The sequence below is a fragment of the Pollachius pollachius genome (assembly GCF_949987615.1).
Source record: "Pollachius pollachius genome assembly, chromosome: 6".
Taxonomy (NCBI): Eukaryota; Metazoa; Chordata; class Actinopteri; order Gadiformes; family Gadidae; genus Pollachius; species Pollachius pollachius.
The window spans coordinates 5,174,201-5,189,019 of NC_136939.1; the positions used below are offsets into that span (position 1 = coordinate 5,174,201).

The 14,819-nt window shown below is 51.4% G+C and overlaps 1 protein-coding gene across 6 annotated transcripts in view; it reads right to left on the reverse strand.

Moving 5' to 3' along the window:
* The window catches only part of amot (angiomotin), a 32,718-nt gene that overhangs the window by 4,741 nt on the left and 13,158 nt on the right, over positions 1 to 14,819 (reverse strand). For 5 of the 6 annotated variants that reach the window (XM_079737675.1, XM_079737674.1, XM_079737679.1 and 2 more), the window contains 11 exons: positions 13,339 to 13,548; positions 12,902 to 12,957; positions 12,436 to 12,496; positions 9,965 to 10,946; positions 5,972 to 6,722; positions 4,590 to 4,734; positions 3,329 to 3,421; positions 3,087 to 3,232; positions 2,341 to 2,490; positions 1,244 to 1,440; positions 24 to 152 (listed from right to left, as the gene is read on the reverse strand). In XM_079737675.1, coding sequence (XP_079593801.1) covers positions 24 to 152; positions 1,244 to 1,440; positions 2,341 to 2,490; positions 3,087 to 3,232; positions 3,329 to 3,421; positions 4,590 to 4,734; positions 5,972 to 6,722; positions 9,965 to 10,946; positions 12,436 to 12,496; positions 12,902 to 12,957; positions 13,339 to 13,548 — 2,920 coding nt within the window. The remainder of the gene's footprint in view (positions 1 to 23; positions 153 to 1,243; positions 1,441 to 2,340; positions 2,491 to 3,086; positions 3,233 to 3,328; positions 3,422 to 4,589; positions 4,735 to 5,971; positions 6,723 to 9,964; positions 10,947 to 12,435; positions 12,497 to 12,901; positions 12,958 to 13,338; positions 13,549 to 14,819) is intronic. The other variant, XM_079737676.1, reaches the window with a different exon arrangement.

Here is a 14,819-nt window from a genome sequence, read left to right on the forward strand (position 1 = left end):
AAGCCCCGCCCCCAGGCCCCTACCGGCTCTCCATGTCCAGGCAGCGTCGGTTGGCCATCAGGATCTCCTCCTCCTCCTTCTGGATGCGCGCCTCCACCGACGTGTCGTAGCTGCTGCTGGGGGAGTGGCATATGGACGACGACGACGTATCCCTGGCAACGGGCACAGGGGGAGGGGTCACACACTTTAAACCAACCCCATGCACAGCTACGAGGAGACACATCACAGACACCCTCCCTTCAAACGAACCACACTCACACACATACAGTCACTGTAAACATGTGCGACGCACAAACACGCCATGCCAGAGAGCAGACAAACACACAAGAACACAGAGAGACGAGCGCGTGTGTACACACACACACACACACACACAAACGAATAAGCAGAAGTTAATAAGTGCATTAAAGGGGTTGTACAATCACTGCCTTTTTAGTGCGTAGTAACATTGGAATGTTGTTTAATAATTAATTTTCTAAATGTTCTTTAACCTAGGTAACGGTGTCCTGTAAAAATGATCCCATGATGCATTGCGATTTGCAAGCTCCTGCACACACACCAGTCCCTCCAGAAATATACAGCGGTTTTTTTGTGATTGTTGCGGCCAAAAAACCTTGATTATGCGGCACGTTTTCTTAAAAAATGCGATGAAATATGCAGCATATTTATGCAATTTTATGCGATGATATTGCGGGAACTTGCAAAAAATGCAGGAAACTTGCGAAAAATGCAGCTTTTTGATGACGTTCGCGTCGTGTAATTACGTCACTTCATAACGTTCCCATGGCAACAGGGGGAAAATGGCTGCTCTTGTGTGAAGTAAACGCAACATTTTTCAACTTTCTGCGAAGATATATGTGACTGTTTTGCAACGAAAATGCGGGGATTATGAAATCATGCAAGCCCCGCATATTTTGCGCGGAAATCGGCAATTTACGCGGTGAAAGTGCGGCATATTTGAAAAAATGCGGCCCCCGCATGAATATGCGGACTTTGGCTGATTACGCGGTGAATTATGCGATCGCATCATCACGTTTTTCTGGAGGGACTGACACACACACACACACACACACACACACACACCTTGACGATGGAGGCGGTGGTGTCCAAAATAATCCCATGATGCATTGTGATGCACAAGCCCTAACACCCCCCCCTCCCCCCACCTCTGCGTGGCGACGGAGGAGGCGGTGTCCAAAATAATCCCATGATGCATTGTGATGCACAAGCCCTAACCCCCCACCTCTGCGTGGCGACGGAGGCGGCGGTGTCCAGGGCGAACTGCCTCATGACGCTTTCCTCCAGGTACTTCTGCTCCCACTTGGTCATGTCGGCCTCCAGCGCCAGGATGCGCTCCTCCTTCTCCCGCAGGTGCTCCATCAGCGCCGTGGCGTTGTACTCCGAGGAGGCCGCGCCCGTGCCGTGAGCCCCGCCCTGCCGCTGCACCCGGGGGGGGGGGGAAGAGAGGAGGGCGAGAGGGAGAAGGGGGAGTCAAGTTTAGTTGAATTTATTGCTAGTTGTGCTGATGTGTGCTATAATGACCCAACCCTTGTAAATAAAGTATCCTCATGAAATGGGATATCGTCTCATCCAGTCCGTTTGACCTGTTCTTACCTACACCTAACCCTGACCCCGAGGGCCGTGTGTGTGAGTTAGCTGCTGCAACTGAGAGGCTGGCTCTGTCTCCAGCTAACATCACTAAACACAACCTCACCTCGCATGTGTGTCCCCTGCAGCCTGCAGGGAGTCCAGCTCTCTCTGCGTAACATAACCTAGTGGGTGCGCGTGCACGTGTGTGTGTGTGTGTCTGCGTGTGTGTGTCTGCGTGTGCGTGTGTGTGTCTGCGTGTGTGTGTGTCTGCGTGTGGGTGTGTGTCTGCGTGTGTGTGTGTGTTTCTGCGTGTGTGTGACTGCGTGTGTGTGTCTGTGTGTGTGTGTCTGTGTGTGTGTTTCTGCGTGTCTGTGTGACTGCGTGTGTGTGTCTGTGTGTGTGTGTCTGCGTGTGTGTTTCTGCGTGTGTGTCTGCGTGTGTGTGTGTGTGCGTGTCTGTGTGTGTGTGCGTGCGTACGTGTGTGTCTGCGTGTGCGTGCGTGCGCATGTGTTTCTGCGTGTGTGTGTGTGTGTGTGTTTGTGCGTGCGTGCGTGTGTGTCTGCGCGTGTGTGTGTGTGTGTGTGTGTGCGTGTGTGTGTGTCTGTGTGTGCTTGTGTCTGTGCGTGCGTGCGCGTGTGTTTCTGCGTGTGTGTGTGTGTGTTTGTGCGTGCGTGCGTGTGTGTCTGCGTGTGTCTGTGCGTGCGTGCGTGCGTGTGTTTCTGCGTGTGTGTGTGTTTGTGCGTGCGTTACCTGCTGCATGCGGAGAGAGTCCAGCTCTCTCTCCAGCCGCGTGCGCAGCCGGTGCTCCAGCTGCTCCCTCTTCTCGCAGGCGGCCTGCAGCTGGGCCAGAGCCTGCTGCATGCGCTCCACCTTCTCCACGTACACCTGCTTCTTCTTCAGCTGTGCACACACACACACACACACACACACACGCAGGCAGACGCAGGCACACGCACATACACACACGCACACAGACGCAGGCACACGCACACACACACACACACACACGTAGACGCGCACGCAGGCATGTTCACACCCACGCAGGCACAGAATACACACGCACACACACGCACACACGCAGCCACAGACGCAGGCACATTCACACAAACACACGCACACAGACGCAGGCACACGCACACACACAGGTACCCACACACACACACGTAGACGCGCACGCAGGCATGTTCACACCCACGCAGGCACAGAATACACACACACACACACACACACACACACACACACACACACAGGCACAAACACAGACACAGAATACAAACATACAAACACAAATACAGAAATTAAGTATTTATGTTTTCAAAACCCACGTCACATCGCTCGATCTAGGAGCACAGCCCATGGAAAAAAAGTGATAGAGAGTATTTTACAGAGAATCTCCCCCGTTTAACAACTTATACGTTTTAGTCAAAAACAAACTGAGAGACTACTTTGGCCTGCTACCACGGTAACAGGGCGGGAAGGGGGGGGGGGGGTCTTACCTCCTCCTCCAGCTTGACTACTTTGGCCTGGGCGTTGTTGAGGGCCTGGTCTCGGATCTCGATGTGCCTCCGCTGGTCCTCCGCAGTGGAGCGCAGGGCGTTCATCTCCATCTCCAGCTTCTCCTTCTCCCTAACCACCTCCTTATCTACACACACACGCAAAGATATGCACGTGTGAATATATAAACACATTAATCCACACACATTCTTGCTGCGTGTGTGTGCGCGCGCGTGTCACCCACTCTGTGCGTGCAGCTGGGAGATGGTCTTGCGGTTGTCCTCCGACCCCTCGCACTCTTTAGCAGCTAGCTGCTTGTTGGCCGTTTCCATGCGCTCTGCGACATTAGGAAACACACAACAGGACATGTCAGAGACCAGCAACATCCCGGCGCCACACCACGGCACCATTCACACCGCACAATGCCTCACATCCAGGCGTTGTGTGGGGTAAATGTCGAAATGTTACAAATGTAAATGTAACCAGTCCTCCCCTGTTAGTCACTGGTAGCTGACCAGTAGGACCTCAGATAAGTAGGAGTCACCAGGGCGACCACAATGAGTCTACTAGTCTGACTCGAGTTCACTGGGAGCAGCCCATTACGACCACAGTCTGCTATTTATGTGGGTCACTGAGGGACCTACAGTATGACCACAGCCTTCTACAAGAGGCTAACCAGTAGTACAGACTTCTACTGTGGTTCACTGGGAGCACTCATTTATTAAATAATAACAGCATAAAAACCCTTATCGTCGTTAACCTCTTAAGCTATTACTAAACATGGAAACTATAAAAGAGATGATTCCTAGACAATTAGTTAACTGTTAATTAACTGTTTGTTAATGCGCATTACAGCATCAACTAATTCATTAACTTTCATTAATTAATTACTGTACCCTTATTGTAAGGTGTTACCACTTGTTACATGGTCCGGTTTGGTCACTGAGCGTCCCATTACCTAAGACCAGTGGGGTCTCCATGGAGACAGGGACGTCAGATCAAAATAAATTGGGAGCCCTTGCTTTAAGGACCAATAGACCTCTGGAGAATAAGTCCCGCCTCCGAGGCTCCAGTTCCACCGGTCAAATGTCTATGGGAAACAACACGGGGTTTTTGAGTGATCGTACATTGCAAACTCTCTAGGTGACGAAGAAGTAAAAGCTGCGTCACGTTTTGAACTACACCCTTTTTCCATCTAGATTCCACTTGGGTGTTGGATTGTCGGTGGTTATAAAGGCTACTTTAACGGCACCGACAATCCAAAACCCAAGTGGAATCTAGATGGAAAGAGTGTGTAGTCCAAAACGTGACGCAGCTTTTACTTCTTCGCCCCCTACAGAGTTCGTTATGTACGACCATTCAAAAAAACCTGTGTTGTTTCCCATGGACACCTGACCGACGGAACCAGGAGCATCGGAGGCGGGCCCTTGTTCCTCAGAGGTCTACTGTATATCGGACATGGTGCTAGTCGACGCTGTGAGGGGAGGGCAGGGGGGGGGACCTACCGCGGAGGTCCCGGTTGAAGTCGTGGAGCCTCCGGACCTCCAGCTCCAGCTTGTTCCTCATGGTTTTCTCCAGGGCCTCGCGCTTTGAGGAGGACTTGACCAGGTTCTCGTAGGCCTCCGACACCAGCTGGGTCTCGTTCTCCAGCTGCAGCGGGGAGAGGGTGGGGTGTGTGTGGGGGGAGACATGAGGCGTTGGGTCGATGCAGGCGTCGCAGTTGGTTCACGGTGACATGTTGACGCTTAGCAACCTTTCTGCTTCAGGTTCAGTTTCGATCTGGTGTGAAGTTTGACCCCTGATGGATTATTGACACTTAATGGAAGGATGGGGGGGTGGTGTTGTCTAGGGTTCATCTGATATGATATTTTAAGTGACATTCCGTTCAGGAATTGATGTGTTGTTGGGTAGGACTAGGTTGGTAGGTTTAAACACAACCTATAATATGCGTGTGAAGCGGTTTGCTCATCTAACCGAGTCTGTGAATCGGTGCTTTGACTCTTTAGCGGTAAATGACTCCAATAGTTTTGCAACCAATCAGTAAACATCTTGTCGAGGTAAGTACGTCTTTGCGGCACAAATCCAATTTGGAAGAATAAGGCAGGCGTTAATATTTGTGTTTCCTTTTTCTAATAGATTTTTCTACTGCTTACAAGAAAATTCCGTCTTGCATAACATCCAAAAAGCAATACGATAACGCACATGATTCCCTTTCTGCCGACGCAAAGCCGCGTTCGTATGCATGTGACATGGGTGTAACGTTATGAAGACATGCATAGACATGTGGAAATGATAAGGAGTTCAGGCTGTACAAAGAGCAGGCATTACCAATTGCATAATTATCAGGAGGGTACGTCTATGAATGGCTGTCTTTGTTGACTTGAGTAGAAGTAAATGACTCCATAACTGTGGAGTGACTTAAGTCGTGTTTCTTTGCAGGGGAGACCAATGTCCTCATGGTTATTCTTCTAATCTTTGTTTTCTGGACGACTTGATGTTGAAAAAGTAGCAGATTGTTTTCGCAACGCATCGGTAACTAGTATATTCACGTTACATAAAGTCTAATCCGATTGGTAGACAGTTCTACCCAAAGCAAAAGTCCAGCCAATTTAATTGTTGTTAAACTCAAGGCCAGGCCAGCCAAACACAGGTATGTGTTTGTCTGGGGTGTGTCGCTGAGAAAATCCAGATTAGCGATTTACAGATTACTTTCTAAACCACAAAATCTCAACTGTGATCTTTCATTCAGTTATGGATTAGCCATTCGCCGTGAACAGGAACTAATTGAACAACCACGTTTTGTGCAACCCACTGTCCATCCCCTTGAAGGTGGCCGGCGCTATAAAACACGTGGGCTCGTTAAACGGCCAGAGAGTTTGGTTCCTACCTTCTGCAGCTTAGAGACCTTCTCCCTGAACGCCTCCATCTCCTGCCTCAGCATCTTATTCTCCTCCGTCAGCATGTCCACCATCTGGTGGGCCCGGCTCATCATGGCGAACTGCTCCCCCTGCAGGTGGTACTGGGAGTGCGGGTGGGGGAAGTGGCCGGCCTGGACCGGCTGCTGTAGCTGGGGCTGGGAGGGTGGGGCGTTCTGGAACTGTTGGTGATGCTGCTGCTGTTGTTGTTGTTGTTGTTGTTGTTGTTGTTGTTGTTGTTGTTGTTGTTGTTGATGGAGGTGGTGCTGTAGCTGAAGTTGTTGCTGCTGTTGCTGGTGGTGTTGCTGTTGTTGTTGTTGTTGTTGTTGTTGTTGTTGTTGTTGTTGTTGTTGCTGCTGCTGTTGTTGTTGTTGCTGGTAGTGGTGGTGCTGCGGGTGGGGGTGCATCCTGTGCGTGGAGCCGTAGGGGTCCTGCGATAGGACCTGAGCCCTCTGGGTGGGGGGGGCATACATGTGCTGCTCCCCTTGCTGCTGGTGGGGCCCCGGGGGCCCGCGGGGGCCCATGCCGGGGTACAGCTCGCCCTGGCTCTGGGGGTGGCCCCCGTGCGAGGGGTGGGGGGAGTAGGAGGCGTGCGGGGAGCTGAGCAGGCTGCTGAGGTTGGAGGACTGCGTGCGGGACAGGGAGCCCACCGAGGTGACGGAGGAGGTGGGGCTGTGGTGGTGCAGCGCCCGCTGGGAGTGCACCGAGCCGTCTTTACTGGACCTGGGGGGGGGAGCCAGACAGGAAGTGATGAGACCACAGTCGTATTTCAACGATTTGAAGCAAAATCGTTTGGATACGTTTCAACTTAAAAATCAAGTTTGCGTGAGGCACTCTGATCTAGGCACTCTCGATACTCACCTAGGCGCTTACATCACACCAGAACCCAGATCAACGTGGTTTTTTTTTGAACCCTTCGCGAAGACAACGAACGAAGACAATAAACGCGCAGAGAAGCGATTGAAAGTGATCCTCGGGTTCCCTCTTCGAACCCCCTTTCCCTGCTGACCACCTGTGACCGGCGTGCCGTGGGGATCAGACCCGGCTCAGAGGCTCTGGCTGCACTGGGAGGACAGCCGCCAGCCAGGAGGAGGAGGGGGAGGAGGAGGAGGGCATCGCGGCAGGGCGAGCAAGCTGCTGCTTGTCGCGTATTGATGATTAAAGCGGCGGCCTCCCCGCTGACGGTTGATTAGCTCCCAGGTACGGCTTCGGGTCTGGGCTGGAACCGGTCCGACCGGCTCTCTACCCGCCATGCCATTGGCGGGCGAGGCCACTAGGCTAGCCCGTCACTAGCGGTGGTTAGCACCATGCCGCGCCATTGCAACGAGAGGCAGCCTATGGCTAATGGAGCTAGGGTTAGCCGCACGGAGCACTAGAGGCCAGCTCTGTCTTGAGAACAGCGGGCAGTATGTTCCAGACAATGGCCTCCATACAAGTGTGTGTGTGTGTGTGTGTGTGTGTGTGTGTGTGTGTGTGTGTACGCAGCCATGGTCAATAGAAGCTAAATAATTGTTGTTATTTGTAATTATATATGTCGCTTCAGCTAATCCTGTGTTGACTTTTTTACAATCTATAGATGGAAAAGCATTTGGTCAGTCTCAATGTAAATTGGGAGGGACAATTTTAGTTAACAAAGGAAGAATGTAACCAGTCGCAAGGCATTACATCGCTATTTCTGGTGCTATCAGGCCGTGATTGGCCCCTTTATTGGCGGAGAACTGATTTTGAATCGGGAATCGTTTTCTGAACCGAGCACTGATTAGGAATATCATCATGACCCCAAGAATCGAAAATCGACTGATTTGTGAAATATCAAATGATTCCCACCCCGACTACTGATCTGCAGTCCTCTTGCCAGCGTCTCTTCAGCCACAACATGCTGTGCAACACGTCTTCGACGGTGGCAGATGTAAAAAGAAATTCCATCAGCTAATCCCTTGTTTTGACTATACGTTGTTGTGAGCTCTGAGGCTCGGCATAGAGAGCAGTCAATCATGGTGGCTCATCAACAAACTCTGCCTCAACAAGCCAGTCCCAAGAAAAGCTCTTTTTGGCAGATTCAGCGGTTTTCCAGCAGCACTAAATGCTGTTTATGTTAAAAAGTTGGCGCTTTAAAAAAAGCCCCAAACTTGGAATTCACATCAACACTTTATGCCATTTGGTTTAATGTTCTCTGAGGGCTTTGTTCCTCCTGAGCTCAAAGAAACACTTTAGTGCTGATCCGCGTGCCGTGTTAATTATCTGCGTCTCAGACGTTGTGTTTGCTCACCTCACATTCCAAACGAATCATTCCAACAATGGCAGGGTGCTGGATGAGCGTTTTCCTTGTTTGACTCACGGCAGCCGGGAACGGGTTTGATTCCCAGGGGAAAATTACCTTTTGGAGGAGTTTGCCCTTTGTTTGTTTTTTTTATTCTGGGCCAAACACTTAATGCCAATTGAGAATGAAAGATTTCAGTTCTGGTTTTTGAGGTTGTCAAGTAGCATTCAACATTATTCTGTATAAGTTATATACAGCCAAGCGATCAATACGATCTAATGTACCTTGACTTCCCAAAGACTTGTCAAAAAGAAGCTGCAGACTTCGTGTTGTTTAACCACTGTAACGTAACCCAGACATCACGGTCAGAAATTCATAAATCATGAATGGATGACTTCTTATTTTCTATTATCTTTACAACCGTTTCATAAAGATACTAAACTCATTCATGCAGCAGTAAGAGCCAAAGATCCAGATGTTTAAAAGCTGGGCACGATAATATACACGCATGTGAACATTCCAGTCTTATTAAAAACATGTGTGTACATGTGTGGATGTACGTGCACATGTGACGTCTGGCCTGATTGCGTACAGCGTTAAAATGAATGGAGGAGAGCAGGCATGACCGATTGCATAACAATCATGCGAACGCACCGATGAATGTGTGCCTTTGTTGAACCGACCTGAACTACGGCTCAGGACTCACAACGGCTGCTGGCTGCGGCCTGAGAGACGCAATCTCTCATCCAACAGTGGAGAAGTTAAGGTTTACAAAGTAAAAGGTCCTGCTGAATTGTGGTTGAGTCCGCACCAGGCGACTCTACTGATAAGGCACACCACTGGATTGTGTTGCACGGTGAGCAGAATCTCAAACGGTTCACTCAAACAGGTAAATTCACAACCTTTTACTCCTCGAACTAGAGATCCCTCTGCTGTTCTCTACACAACTGTTCTGCCTGCAGAGCCAGTGTGCTGCAACCTCTTTTTGGATAAAGAGGAACTGCAAAAGTCAAGAGCCGGCAAATGGATTGGATGAGTGTTTCGAGAAAGCAGAAGTGGAAACTGGTTTGTCATCCGTCCGAGCGGCCCCACCTCGGGTTCGAAATTCGTCCCGCGTACCGGTGGGCATGACGACGGCCTATCGCGTCTCTGCTTTACGACCCAACTGTCACCCTGGAGTTCCCCTCGGCCAGATTACACAACAACCGTTTTATGGCGCAACGCTCACGCAAGTGGCCACGCTTTACGAGAACAAACACCAGGACAGGCTTTTAGGGTTTTATGAGACACCACTTATGTGGGGTTGATATATGTAGCTATCTCGAATCCACACAAATTAAGCAAGCAAGTTTTTTCGTTGTGTTTTGTTTTCTGCATCTTTTTGTACCTATGCTGACTGACCCCGGAGTACCACGGTCCAAAAAAAAAAAAGCAACACTGCATTTGTTGAAGTCAACAGCAGGGAATAGAGGTGACAAGTAGCAAACTCAAGTGTGCAGTTGCCCTACAAGTTCCCAATCATAAGACAGACCCCCTGAAATCAACTCAAGTGGGCCGAACAGCCGGGGGGTCACCCAGGCCAGGCCCTGAACCCCAGCATCCCCCAGAACCAACCGAGGGGTGCGGTGTCTGACCCACCCAGGTACCCTCTGGCCCACCGACGTCCCCCTCTCCCCCCCCCACCGGCCCTGCGCGCGCTGCCCACCTGAACGAGCCGTACTCGGGCGGCGGCTGGTACCGGACGTGGGGCACCTCGCGGGAGTGCTCGCGGGCCCTCTGCTCCTGGTAGAAGTGGGCGCCCGCCGGCTCCTGCTGCTTGAGCGGCGACCCCGTGCCCTTGAAGGGGTACTCGGGCGGGGGGCCCCGGTGCTGGGGCTTGTAGTAGTCCCCCGGGGGCCCCGGCGGCGGCGGCGGCGGCAGCTGCGGGGAGAGCGGGGCGCTGGTGACGGGCGCGTGGGCCTTCACGCCGCTGGTGGCCAGCGACAGCTGCATGAGCCGCTCGCTCAGGGAGCGCACGTGGCCCTGCTTCAGCTCCTTCAGCCCGTCGTCCTGGTGCACCTTGCCCGCGCCGCTCACGCGCTGCACGGTGGGCCGGCCCTCCGTGCGCACCTTGGCGCCCGCCATGCCCGTCACGTAGAAGGCGGCGCCCACGGAGGCCGGGTGGGGCGGGGGCGGCTGCTGTGGAGGCAGGGGGGGCCCGTGGCCGCGGAAGTACTGCGACTGCACCTTGGCCTCCTCGTAGGTGGGCAGGTCCTCGGGCCCCTGGCACTGCCCGCCGCCGCTGCCGCCGCTGCTGCTGTTGGGGCCCCCCAGGCTCCCGCCGCCGCCGCCGCCGCGGGGGGCCGACAGCTTCTCCATGCCGCTGTCCGCCTGCAGCTCCTGGCCCTGGGGCTCTTGGCGGGCGATGTGGGGAGTCACCGAGTGGTCGTCGACTGGGCCCCCCTGGGCGGGGTACCCGGGGCCGGGGCCCGCGCCGGCTCCGCCCTGCTGCTGGAGCAGGTAGTTACGGCTCATCTGCTCCTGCAGGAGGCGCTGTAGGACGGTGCTGCCTCCTCCTCCTCCGCCGCCGCCGCCGCCGCCTCCTCCTGCGCTGCTATTGGACGCTTCCTCGGCGGCAGCCCTCATCTCGGCCTCGCGCTGGCCACGCCCCTCATGGAAGGATAGGCTCCGTCCACGGTCTATGCTCCCTGGGAAAGGCAGGGGGAGGCGACATGCGGAGAAGGGAAGAGAGACGGATGAGGAAGGAGGATGGGTTTAGAAGGGGACCGCGAGGATGAGGACACGGGCGACGCATGAACGAAACACGGGGAAGAAGCGGAGTATAGAGGTGAAGAGATGCAGGGAGACAAAGGGACAGACAGGGAGAGAGACAGTCACGGAGACAGAGAGACACAGAGAGAGAGAGAGTCAGAGGTAAACAACACACTGTACATCCCAAACGCACACAGACGCACTCTGCTGCAGGGGAATCATTGACACATGAGAGCAAAACGATAAGAAAAAGATGGCGGTAAAACAACAGGACCAAAAGAGGGCCGGCTAGCCTCAACATGACTTCCTTCCCAGGCGTCGGAGTCATTCAGCCACCCGGCAGGAAGAACAAAAAGCCCCCAACCAGTTTATCCACATCCAAATTAGGAATGAGATTGATCGTGACATTTCTACGCGGTAGGGAGTCTTTCTCTGGTGGAATACAGAGAACCCAACGTCCTGGATCGGAGCGAACAGAGCGATCTCCTCGGTTTGGCCGTGTCCGACGACAAAGACACGATGCAGCTTTGGATTTCCAGTTTACTCACTGTTGCAACACTTTGATTCAGACCTCTTTAAAGGAGTGTGTGCGACGGACCCATCCCTATTACGTGATTATGACGACACTTTGTGACTTTGTAGAGTGCATATTTGAGTCCGTGTGTCAGAGGGGTAACAGCCAGAGCAGATGGTCGTTCAGCCCCAACCAAGAGATGACAAGAGATTTGTCTTAGAACTCAAGGGTTCTACTACAGCCGGGAACATGTGACCAGTTAAGCCAACAAGTTCAACTTTCACATAGATAAATGAGTGTGTGGCGTTGTAATGCCACATGACTGGACGATGTTGAAATACGATGTGTATCAAGTTATCATCTTTTGATTGGATTCAGTTCAACATTTGTCCCCAACACAGAACAGTTGTCGGCACGGTGCCACATGACAGAGTGAGGTAGAGAGCAGTGTGATTTCAGTTAAACATTCAAAGTCGTCAAAGGGAAAGCCACCGGACGATGAGTGTCTGGGAGCTACAGGTCAGCAGGGGGCAGCGACATCAATTAATTCAAACGATTTATGGAATTAAATGAACATCAAATTGATTTACGCTAGGATAAATCGTCTTCATGAATTGAATGAATTAGAATTTAGTTTCAGGGAATTTGTGCTGCAACATGTGCTTCCTTTTTAATTCATGGCCTTAATTTTTTCTCCAGATTATTCTGGACGTATCGCTATTTCAATCTTAATGTACAACATATTGCCTTTGGAAAATTTCAAACTAAAGTCAGCTGTTGGACCGTTGGGGGGGGCCCTTTCGTGGCTTTCCTTTGACAAGGTTGAAGGTTTCACCCCGGAGATGATCCCTGTCTACAGAAGAGGAGGAGGAGGAGGAGGAGGAGGAGGAGGAGGAGGAGGTAGGCATTACATCTAGAGCTCTCTGTCATTCTTCTCATTCTCAACGAGGAAGAGGCTTTTTTCCGAAACATCTGTTGGCAAATCGCATGACACATGGGGGAAGAAAACCAGGACACAGGGGTTAGGATGGACAGGGCAATACATCAACTTCTCCACATACAGGATGAGAATGAGAGAGACAGAGAGAGACAGAGAGCGAGAGAGAGAGAGAGAGAGAATACAGTCATACAATTCATAGCAGTAATATAATAATCCATCATAAACATCCAGATCCACTATTAAACATGTTCTGGTTGCATTATATTCCGAAATAATCATGACAAATATTTTTCCTTCAAATCATACTGAATGAGGTTTGACCTCGTCAAACTATGTTTTCTAACATTTCAGCTCGTGCTGACTTTTAACAGAGCTGCGGTCGAAACCGACAATCCTCCACCAACAACCCGGACACAGACTCCCGCGGCATAACATACTTCCACTGCCATATCCTGCAGTTCCTCCACAAAATCTTCTCTCTCTGACTCGCCCTCTGAAAGGCCGCCAGCGACAGGAGAAAGAGAGAGAGGGAGGGACAGAGAGAGAGAGAGAGAGAGAGAGAGAGAGAGAGAGAGGATGAGGATGGGAGAGAGAGAGGGGGTGACATGACGGACGGTGTTGTTTAGATGAGCAGACAGTGACTTATCATTTGTTTAAAAAAGCACCGTGCATTCCTGTGCACGCCTCTCAAAAAGGTTTACATGTATTTAGATATATTTCACCGCACGCGCACGCGCACACACACACACACACACACACACACACACACACACACACACACACACACACACACACACACACACACACAATGACAAAGCCTTCTAGCTCTGTATGCTGCCCCCCGCCCCCTACCTTCCCAGCGAGGTCCACCTACCTGTGAAGTCTTTCTTTTCGGAGGGGGTGCTCAGTGGGGGAGGGGGTTGCTCATGGCCGGGGTGTCCCGGCAGGGGCTGGGTGTGGGGGGGCGAGGAGAGGGCCCGGGGGGCGTCTGATCCCGGGGTCTGGTCCTCCTGTAGACTCAGCAGCTCCTCCAGCCGCTCCAGAAGGTAGAGGCGCTGGTCCACGTCGCTCACGCCGAACCACTCTGGGACAGAGGAGCACAGCAGAGGGGGGGGGGGGGGGTGGTGGACACAGTAAGGTCATAGGTCATTGCCATCAGAGGGTAGAGCGGAGTAAGAGAGCAACGCGTGTGAAATGGTCACGTCAAACACGGTTCACGTCATTTAAGTATGCGCATTACAACTGAGTTCCAATTTGGTTGATTTTGAATCACAGATCGACGGCAACGTCGTTGAGGATAGAGACTGAAGGAGAAGAATCTGTGAAAGGGAAAGCGTCCATTCTTTCAGGGTATGTAGCCGCCGCTTGTAACGGTCGTTTCTCTTGCGTTTGTTTGCGTACATTCCAGTAAACATCTCCAGCTCTCTTCACACACAATGGGTTGGCATTAGTCACGCACACTCAGACACAGACACACACACACACACAGTCTCACACACACACACACACACACACACACACACACACACACACACCTGTCTTGTTTAAAAGATGGTAGTAGAGGGCTGCTGCATTCTTTCAACATTGTTTGAAATAACCCTTTCACCATTTGTAAAGCACTTTTAAAAATAATATGACTTCCTGTCAAGCTTTCCCCGGAGCCCGGGTGCGTGGGAAAAGGGAAACTCGGAGCTCCACTTATTCATCTGCTATCCCAGAAAGAGACACACACTTTTATCGGGAATGGGATGACATTCCAAACGTATTAAACGTTTATAGAACAGCATCCTGGAGCAGTTTGTAATTAGATCGGTTTCACTTTAACCGGCTTTCACTTCATCATACCAAAATTGACAATGACAATACATTCTAAATAATAACCTTGGATAAAACCAACAAAGGGATCAGTCTTAATCCATCCAGGTTCAAGTTTGCCAGCATTGTGTCAATAATACTCCCCAACACATTTTGTGAAAATTATTTGGCTAATGATTATGTTCCTGAAACGCTTCTTGAGAAAAAAGTGGAGGAAGTACTTTCAATGACATTCCCTCTTGAAGTCATTGAGTAACTCATCATTCAGTGTGACACGGGTGCACGCAAACAATACTTATCTATCCCAACCGTCTCACATACCTCAACACACACCACAGCCATTCTCAACGTCTGCATTGGAGTGCTGGGAAACCGAACGCTGGTGGGAATGTGATCCATAAAGGTAGGTCACACACACGAAGGAAGCAGCCAAACGGGTACACACCCCAGAGATATCAAACCAGGATCCTACAGTCAAATTCATCAGGAATGTGATCATTCCTGTTTGATGGGCGACTGTTTAAGTGTTTACATCGTTGG